At 35.0% G+C, this 9,733-nt stretch overlaps 2 protein-coding genes across 2 annotated transcripts; one reads left to right on the top strand and one right to left on the bottom strand.

The window, feature by feature from the left end:
- Positions 1–2,983: 2,983 nt before the first annotated feature.
- On the bottom strand, positions 2,984–5,295 carry Tsp_09878 (zinc finger protein). Its single transcript, XM_003370616.1, has 6 exons — positions 5,119–5,295; positions 4,767–5,062; positions 4,512–4,710; positions 3,311–3,676; positions 3,060–3,266; positions 2,984–3,031 (listed from the first exon to the last, which is right to left on the bottom strand). Exons 1-6 carry the CDS (start codon positions 5,293–5,295, stop codon positions 2,984–2,986), a joined length of 1,293 nt encoding a protein of 430 aa, XP_003370664.1.
- A 677-nt stretch (positions 5,296–5,972) lies between these two features.
- Positions 5,973–9,711, top strand: Tsp_09877 (conserved hypothetical protein). The gene is made up of 5 exons (XM_003370615.1): positions 5,973–6,581; positions 6,634–7,540; positions 7,847–8,311; positions 8,503–8,647; positions 9,684–9,711. Exons 1-5 carry the CDS (start codon positions 5,973–5,975, stop codon positions 9,709–9,711), a joined length of 2,154 nt encoding a protein of 717 aa, XP_003370663.1.
- The last annotated feature ends 22 nt before the right edge of the window (positions 9,712–9,733 follow it).

Below are 9,733 nucleotides of genomic sequence, written 5' to 3'. Positions count from 1 at the left end.
AATTAAAAGTGAAGCACTTCGAAAGCAGAAGGAAAGCGATGAACTGCACCAACGAAGCAGAAAAGCGCTTAAAGGTGCTTCAAGTTCACTATGCAGTGGACATCGCATTGTTTGATGTCAGCATTTGTACGCCATTTGTGTGTGATTAATAATCTTCTGTCAACATCAACAAAAAGCATGAATGCCACAGAAATATCAAAGTTGATCTTCAATTGTAGATAAAATGAGAAATGAAAACTAAATGTTGTTGCAAAATGATTATTTAAAATGGAATTTAAACCGTCAAATTCATTTTCCTTTTTGGTCTTGCGTTTCAGTTCAGTGCTTAACATTCGAGGGTTATTAGCTGATGAGCGAAACAAGATCAGACATCATCATCCGAAATTTGCCTGCTGAAATTCTGATGGGTACGACTTTCTGGACTGGATGGCAATGAACAGAAAATAGACGCGGAAATGGATTCCTAATACTGGCGTAAGCGAGAAGTAAACTATGAAGCAGGAAGTAAAATGCTGCTGGGCATAAAGCTTGACGCGCAGCTAATTAAGCTTAACAAATCAACCGGAACGGTGCATAAGCTATTTAAAAGAAAATTCAAGACTGCAAATGCTATTTTATGTGAACAATGAAATATAAAACTGAAGAATCATTAGTGTTATTAACTAAGGTAACCACTTATTTAAAGCCGTATTCAAATATTGCAAGACATCTTGTTAAATGCTCTTCTTAACAGCATTCACAAAGAATATGCAAATGTAAAGAAGTTAAACATTAGTTTTAAGCATATTAACTTTGTTGTTGTTATAATTCCTTTAACGCAATAAAAGATAGCCAACACGATATCTTAAAAAGCTGTGTTTAAAAAATAGTAAATGCTTCTTTATGTCCATATAAGGTATTTTAATGATAATGCACTCATATGTAGTAAATAGTTGATAAACAACAATTACCCAATCCTTGATCAAAGCTTAATAGCTAATCAAATGGCAAAGTTATTCACCCAATCACTTATCATTATGATTAGCTAATAAAATAGCAGAAGTCATTAGCCAATTACCGGTGAATCGTGTGCAACCTATCAGCGTACAGCCAATCACAAAAAGGGGGCGGAGTTTGGGGGAAAATGGGACGCAGATGAGTTCAGACTAGCCCGTTTATTTAAAACTCATATCAAACTGTTTTCATCGCAGCATTAAAAATGTTGCTTCCTTTTACTGCTTCGTGCATGTTCGAAATTGGATTTTCAGCAATGATTGGAATTAAAAGCAAATTTCGAAGTAAGCAACAATTACCCAACATCTTGCGTCTGAAACTGATACATGTTAGTCTGTACGTCAACGTAGTCATCAGTGGAAACAGAAAACAAGCCCATTTTTCGCATACACCTAATTATGCATTCAGCTGATAAACTTATACGTTATAATTAGGCGTATTCACTAAAAAATTTAAATTATTAAATCAATTTTTTTTATTTCAGTCCTCTTGCCTTTTAAAATATGCACTGCAAGCAGATGGGTCGCGAAAAATTTCCGTTTTCGGCATTGGTCACAGCAAATAAAGTTTGAGAACCGCTGCAATATTCTATGATTGGAAGTTGAAGTAAAATTTGAATTTCAAACAATATAAATAGTTCAAACTTAAAAACCAAAAATTATTATTATAAATTTAATGAATTGCACTATGCGTGATTTTTATAGTGCGCATAGAATTTCAATTCCATTGTTGCTAGTGAAAGGCAAATTTCATAAAATTCTTCAAATTGGCAAATTTTTCATTTTTAATGAAAAAGAATTCTTTGATAATTTTTATAATATTTAATTTTTAAAATATTCCACGTGAAATGCTAGAAAAATCAATTTTGCAAAATTTTCTTCATTTACACGCGCAATAACTTAGCTTTACACATAAGTGAATGACAATAAACGGAATAACCATCGCTACTTTCAAACATGCGCACATACAAACGATCAAAGTTTGACCGTTATTGAATTCTTTACAAAGCAATATATAAACTGTCCCAGAATTAATTAATTAGCAAAAATAAAATTGCTTCATAAATCAGCATCAATGACCAATTCACTTCATTTCAATTAAAAGCCTCACTTTTATTATTTATTCTGCGTCGCATATTAAATGTATTTTATTTTCTTGTAAAACTTTTCCGATATCACAGCAAGCGGATTTAAATGATCGAATTGCAACTTCTGACGTCTTAGCTTTCATTTAAATATTAATAAAAATGACGCTCATTCAATTCTTCTTTTCTGGTTTGAAAATAATAAAAAAAGACGTATTTTATAACGTAGATGATGATGCGAAAGTTATCAAAATCACTTGCAGACGCAACTGTGAAAAAATTATCAGTATAAAATTCACAATACAATATGCACATAGCAACAAATAATACACAAATCAAATATTAAATGCACATCACTTTCGAATTTATTTTTTTTACTTTTTAAAATGCCGGTCTCATATTACCTTTTTCACTGGACATCATCAATGCTAATTTGAATTCAGTTCACAACGTATGATCAGGGAAAAATTCTCTTCATTATTATCAAATCTCGAAAAAAATTTTCAAAGAATTAATGCTCTACTTTTTTTTTAATTCAGATTTTCTTTATTACTGCAAACGAATTTACGATATAACTCATGTCTTCATGATCATCAATTAAAAATAAGTAAATAATGAATCATATTTTTGCATAAACATTTGTTGTATTTTTCGCTACTTAATAATATTCGAAGAGAAATTTGAAACAACTACTGAATATATATATATATTTTTAAATAATGCTATAATTACTTTTACATGTTGTTCCATTTTCTAATCAATTTTGTTTGTGAACTTGATTGTCATTTTTATTAAACAAAATGACGCATGACAAGCATTGTTGAAGAGAAAAAATAAGTAATACAAAAATACATGATGAAAATTTAAAAAAAAACAGAAATAAAAATGATACAATAAATTTGTGAATTAGTGAAATAAATCAAGCACCGTCGAGCTGAGAACGAGGAACTTCGACTGAAAAATACGGTGCCGTTTCGCTTACCAAAAGCGTGTGGCAAACTTCACACACTTTGGCCGGCTTCCGCTGCGGTCCACTGGACACGGTCCTTGACAAGCATGGATCGCAAAATATTCGACCACAGTGTCGACAGTGTAATTTACGACGATGCCTGTTGAAAAGCTGCTTACAGCCGCGGCACATGAGCACGTCATCATCATCTTCCCATCTGACCTGAACAAACAGTGTTCTCTTAAAACAAAATTATAATAATTTATGAGAAAATAAAACTGCACTTCGTGTTCGGATTGTCGAATTTTTTCCAGCTGAATTTGCAACGACTGGGATAATTTGACGAAATCACGTTGCACTTGAACGCAGTTGTCCAATTCTTGTTGTAATACTTGGGCTCGACGTTGACCTTCTTGTATTAATTCTTTCGCTTGTAGTTTGTCCTTTTCAAGCTCTTTGACGTTAGCTTCAAGTTCAGATATGCGACGTCGATGCTTGTCGAATTGACTTTGAGCTTCGGCTTTCCATTTGTAAAGCGATTCACGCTCCAACAGACAATTCTGAGCACAATCCAACTGACTTCGCAAGTGACAAATATCATCTGCTAACGACGCTTCCATTTCTTCTTTCGCTTGTTTCTCAGAAGCAATCTGCAGTTCAGTAATTAATAAATTCACTTTACACTTGCAAATATACCTACTTTGTTTCAAATTCCCACTTGAGAAATTATTTAGCTCACTGACATACTGCATCAGTATACAAACTTTATCAATCAATTTAAACTGGAATTTCTTGAAAAATAAATATTATTTTCTCCGTTCACTTTGCTTCTTAATGTTCGAAAATAAATCTAACAAACTCCATTTATACCATGTACAAAGAAAGCTACATAATTAATTTACTACCATCTCTAATTATACAAACGACATTATAGCGACGTCAACCATGTAAACATTTTAAACGTTAGTTATCGTAAGCAAAAGTTGTTAATTTACGCATTTCACCGTTATCAAATATGCAAATTAAAATTCGCGATAAATCTCCCTTTCGTATTTGTTTCTTTCACAAAATTAGTCTTCACAGCATAATGTTAAAGCGACTGAATTGCATATACGTAAAACATGAATAGTGAAAAAAAATCATATTACGTTCTTATCATCATTTAAAGGCGTCTTATTAAGCAAGAGCTAATTGCTGATTTCAGATTATTTAAAAAATTCATATTATTGTTGTTAAATGAAAAATAAATGTAAATTGTACATACTAGGCAGAAAAACCTTTTCAACCGCAAAAAAGACCCATGCAGCTTACAATGCGTTACGCCAAAATCCAAAATAATAAAATTTAAAGTGATTCACGTTACCAAGCACATTCGATTAAACAACAAAACCCTCACTAATAATGCAGACAAGTCTTTTATTTTCAAGAAAAATCAAAAAATAAAAATGCACAACCGTACTGAAAAGAATAGACAAAATTCGTTACCTCCGCTTTAAGGAGTACAATTTCAGACATCAACGTTTCTTCCAAATGCTCTTTGACAGTGCGAGATTCAATGAGCTCTTCTTTCAACTGCAAGCACAACAATTGTAATTCTTCGACATCCTGCGGCAAATCTATTTTTTCTTCTTCCAACTGCCTCGCTCCTTGACGATGACGACCAAGTAAGTGATCATACTGATCACTAAAGTATTACTGTTTAAGTATGAGCTAACTATGAAGTCAAAATCAACTAAAGACCTCAGCGTTTGGTAAACGTCTTCAATTTTTCGTCGACTAGCAATAACTTCTGAAAGTTCTCGGCGAATATTTGCCGTTTCACCCTTAAAATATCCTTCTAATTCTGTGTGACGCAATTCAACAGCCTTGAATATATCTCTCAGATCGGTTAACTGTTTGGAAACGTTTTCCATCATCTCATTGACACTGCTATCCAATTCTTTGTGATTTAACCTTGCAGCGGACAACTCGGACTTGTACCTTTCATTCAGATTTTGCAAAGCCGTCAACTGCTGCCGAAGGCGTCTTTCCGTTTCCTGAAACATTTTTCATATCCTCTAATTTAATGACAACGTTCTTTTTTATCTGAAACCTGATATTGTTGCAAACCATTCTCATAATTGGCGCACATCTCGCATGCCAAGGCTGATGATAATCTAGAAGCATCTTTCAGTGTTTCCGTTAACGGATTTTTTACTTCATCAGTTGCTTCCTCAGTTCTCAAAGAACTCAAATTGCTGCATGACAAACTTCGTCCATGATTATTCATGCCTATCAAAACGCTTCAGCTGTATTTTCAAAATCACTCAAGAGTTTCAGTAAGTCATGCTCATAATTTTATCATTCATATGTTTCATGTGTTTAAAAAACCATTCAGATGCTTAACAGATGATCACAGAATGAGCAACAAATATTTTGGTGTTGAAGATAACTCAGGTACAAATTTTTATTATACATACTATAGGAACGACAGTACGCGACATACCTGACCGCTTTTTTCCTACTGTAATAACTTTGATCTGATTATTATACATTTATTCATTCACTCCTTTCTGTTGCTAACTCTGCCCCATACGTACATCATTGCGTCATAACAAATTAATATCATTCAAAATCTTAACTTGTAAAATTTAAACGAATAATCTCAATAAATGAACTGATTTTATAATTAAATTTACAAGTTTTGAAATAAATGACAATTTTTTATCATTTAAATAATTTTGTTAAAAATCTGAAAATACTTTTTAAATGGATAATTTTGCCATTTCATTTTACTTAAATTTTATTGATCATAATTTATTTTGCGAAAAAACCACTTAAAATAGCCAAGTTAGAGATATGTACTGTAGTAAAAATATTACTGTATAATAACCTGCATTTTGTTAAAAGTTAACGACTAAATTCGAGTTTGAAAAGTGGATAAAACAAGATTTTTTTGTCAGTCACATGAATTCTGAACAATCAGAGGAATTTATAATTATTTTCGACCATTTGCATATTTTGCATCCGGCCTATCGAAGTACTATAACGGACGGACAACAACAATATCGCAGTGTAGAGCAGTATTGGCAGTGTCGAGTGCTGCTTTACTTTAATAAAATGGAAATGGCAAAATTATTAGCAATGGAAGACAGTTTTACGGTAGCTGTGTCAATTTTTTTAGGTCAACTAACGGAAATTGAAAAATCTTCGGAAATGAGTGCCCAAGAAATTACTGAAGTGGTGCGAACGCTGCGACGTGAAGGTTTGTACCAAGGCTATTTGTTGCGATATAGTCAGGATGAAGAATTCAAGAAATTTTTGCTCAAAACTTCTGGAATGCCTATAATTTATGCTGATCCGATTGATGCAGAATTCGGCATTGGAATGTCTGCATTTGATTTTGTACAATGGACAATGGCAAACAACATTATCCCACAAAAGTTGCTTGAATGTTTCAGAATGGAAAGCAATTCTGAAACATTTTTCAAATCTATAGGAGTCAATCAGATCGGTAGAATATTGATGATTATTCGAGATGAAGAAAATATGAGCTCGATTGGCGATCTAACGGAGGTAAACGTTAATTTGTTTTATAATGTTTCGTGTTAGTGATTATTTTTTTTAGTTTCCCTCAACTGAAGATAATATGCCGGAATTTTTAAATTCTTATTGGTTTAATACAGTTTACGAGTTTGAACACTTCGGTGTAACCGAGCAGTTCACTTCACTGAGTGGTGCCTATTTACCGCTGAGCATTTTTCATCCAACTCCAATTGTCTGTAAAAAGAAACGTTATCATTCGGTTGCCCATTATGTATACTTCAAGTGGTTCGTTGAAATGAAATGCAATGACAAACAAATTGAATTACTGCTTACCACATCCAATCCAACTTATTTGCCCGTTGTAGCGAAGAAAGCTCTTTCAAAGCAAGAATCATTGTTGAATGATTGCAAGTTGTTCGTCAATTGGCTTGAACAGGGGTTATTTTTGAAATTTCAACAATATCCATCTGCCGTTCGGCTGTTGATGTCGACAGGAGATTCTTTGCTGGTGGAAACTATTTGTGGAAAGAGAGACTGTTTTTTTTCGTGCGGTATGACGGAAGATGGATTTTCCGAATTTTTGGCAGTTTCTTCAGTTTCCGTTCATGAAGTATTCAAAAAAATGGTCAAACCGACATCTGTATGTGAAAAGCAGTTGAGCTGCGTGGGACGCAATTTCAGCGGCTTGACACTGATGCGTTATCGACAGTACGTTTGTGGAAAAAAAGCTGGTGCACATTCTGGCAGTGACAAGTTGCACAGCTCTGTGGAAAATGAAGGAAATAACGTTGCAACAACAAAAAATGAAGCAGAGGATTTTTCCTTCGCGCTGAGTGCCACAACTGGTCCACTGGATCGAAATTTATATCCTTTTACTCGACGTAGCGTTTTGCATCCTCAATACTACGCACCGATTATTCAAAAGGACACCGCCATTATCTACCCGTCTGCATATCACATGGTCTTTATGGAAAGTTGTCTATATTTTGGTAAGCTTTGTTTCATGACTTTTTGATGGTTTCTTTATTCAAGTGAATATTAATGTATAATACGAATTATTATCACTGTAATTTTTTTGGTTTAGAGAAAATTATTTTTGAACTCTTTTTTATTTTAAATGTAAATTTATTTTCATTATGTTGAAGGATTTCCGAGTAAAGCACGAACAATTCTTGCCAGAGAAAGTTCAAAAAATTTATTCGCATTGTTCAACAGTTTCATTAGTCGGTGGCGACCAGAAATAGATATTTTGATGCGATGGAATGAAAGCGAGTTTTACAATTTATTAAAAACAGCTTGCCGACTGAAGTTTGAACAGCACGGGGATTTGAGGGAGTTTTTGAAGCAAACAGGTAAAGCTTTGCTTGTTTACTGCAACCGACTGACTACTGGTATGTTGAATTTATCCGTTGGCATGTGTGTGGATGATTTTTTGAACTGGAAGAAGATATGCCGTGTGGATAATGTAAAACTGGCCAGAGAGATGCGAAAACCGTACGACAAACGGTTGTGCTATTTGGGCGGCAATCGGCTCGGTTTTCTGTTGATGGAGTTGAGAAAGGAAATTATAAACAGTGAAAATAAGCTAACCTCTGACGAATCCTCTTTTGACATGACGATGGAAGAAGCGTTGGGTTTGAGTATGCCTTTATTATTTTCTTTTTTTCCTCTGTTCCTCGTGATCACCGTTTTTTTTCCAGCTTACGACGATTGTGGCGCCGATGAAGCTAGCTACGGTGCGCCGATTCAACTGTGGCGCAGTAAGATGCTTTTATTTGAGAAAATTAAAATGTGAACATTTTGTTCGAATAATGAATCGCTTGTCCGTGTGATTGAACAGATCCGTATGATTTGCTGATGATGTCAATAGAAGAAAAGCTGAAGGGTTTAGCCGGCGAATCGACCGCCGCAGTGTCGTCTGCATGTTCTCCAAAATTGTCCAAATATTCAGCTGTGTCGAAATTTTCGAAGGAAATACAAAAAGACAAAAAGATAAAACACGACATTGATGAGAATAGAATCAGTGAAATGACCGATGTGATTGATTTTTACCATCAGTTGAATCGAGAATGGAAAAGTGAAATTAAAAAGATACAGTAAGTTTAGCTCAATTTGCGAGGGGAAACACAGTTGAAAGAGCATGCTTTACTGAAACAATACCAGCATAGGATTTGGAGATTTCATGTTTCTTTTTTCGTAATAAGTTGGTTGAAAATGGTTCGTATATATATGTGTATAAGTATAGCTCTGTGCTTTGTGCTTTTTATAGAAATTCGTTGGAATCGCTGGCAAATTACAACGAAGAAGTGACTCGAGACACGGCTTTCAGGAAGTCGGTAGCGGAGAGGAAGATTGCTGAGGAAGAGGAGGAGGAGGAGGAGAAGAAGAAGAAGAGGATGGCGTTGCAGGAGACGACGACGGGAATACGGAAATTGCACAACGATCCGCAAGTCAATCAGAACGTCATGTTTTTCGAAGCAGGCTTTATGCAAGGCTTGAAATCCGGCTGCAGGTCGGAGGAATTTTTGCGCGTCGATTGGACCGAGCCGAAAGCTCAGGGCGTGCTCAATCGGACCTGGTACCATTTGACCGTACGCGAGCGCGATTCGGCCCAGGGTTGGCTTGCGAGCCAGCTCAAAGATTTGGGCAGTCGGTCGAGGTCTAGGCGTTCGTTGGATGTGCGCCATTTTGTACCCGTCCAACCGGCCGAACCCATACGCTGGGTGGAGCTCGATTTGGTAAATTTGTCCATTCGAGACGAAGTTATCCAAAACACCACCCGCGACAATTTGCTGTCCAAATCGCCCACGCCTTCGGCTTCATCCCTTTCGGCCAACTATGAGTATCGTTTGAAATTTCGCGATTGACAAATTAATTTACCACCCATTTATTTATTAACATCTTCATTGTTTTAATACTTTTCCATGTATTTTTTTTGCTATTCGGCTGCCGTGTAAAACGCAATTGACGCGTACAGATGATGCAAATTTTTCCTAGTCTCACGTATGTATCACTAAGAGGAAAGCAATTCGTTATTCTTATTATTATTATCATCATTTTTTCTTCTGAATTTTCAAGAGCATGCGCGCGTTTTATTTAATTTATTCTTTTTTTTTCTTTTTCATTATGCAGCATGGATCAAAATGACGACGAAATATAATATGGCGGTTGGTTTTTTTTAG

The sequence above is a fragment of the Trichinella spiralis genome (assembly GCF_000181795.1).
Source record: "Trichinella spiralis strain ISS 195 chromosome Unknown Scfld610, whole genome shotgun sequence".
Lineage (NCBI taxonomy): Eukaryota > Metazoa > Nematoda > Enoplea > Trichinellida > Trichinellidae > Trichinella > Trichinella spiralis.
The sequence above is the reverse complement of the archived record's forward strand: the minus strand, read 5'-3'. Positions and strand labels throughout refer to the sequence as shown.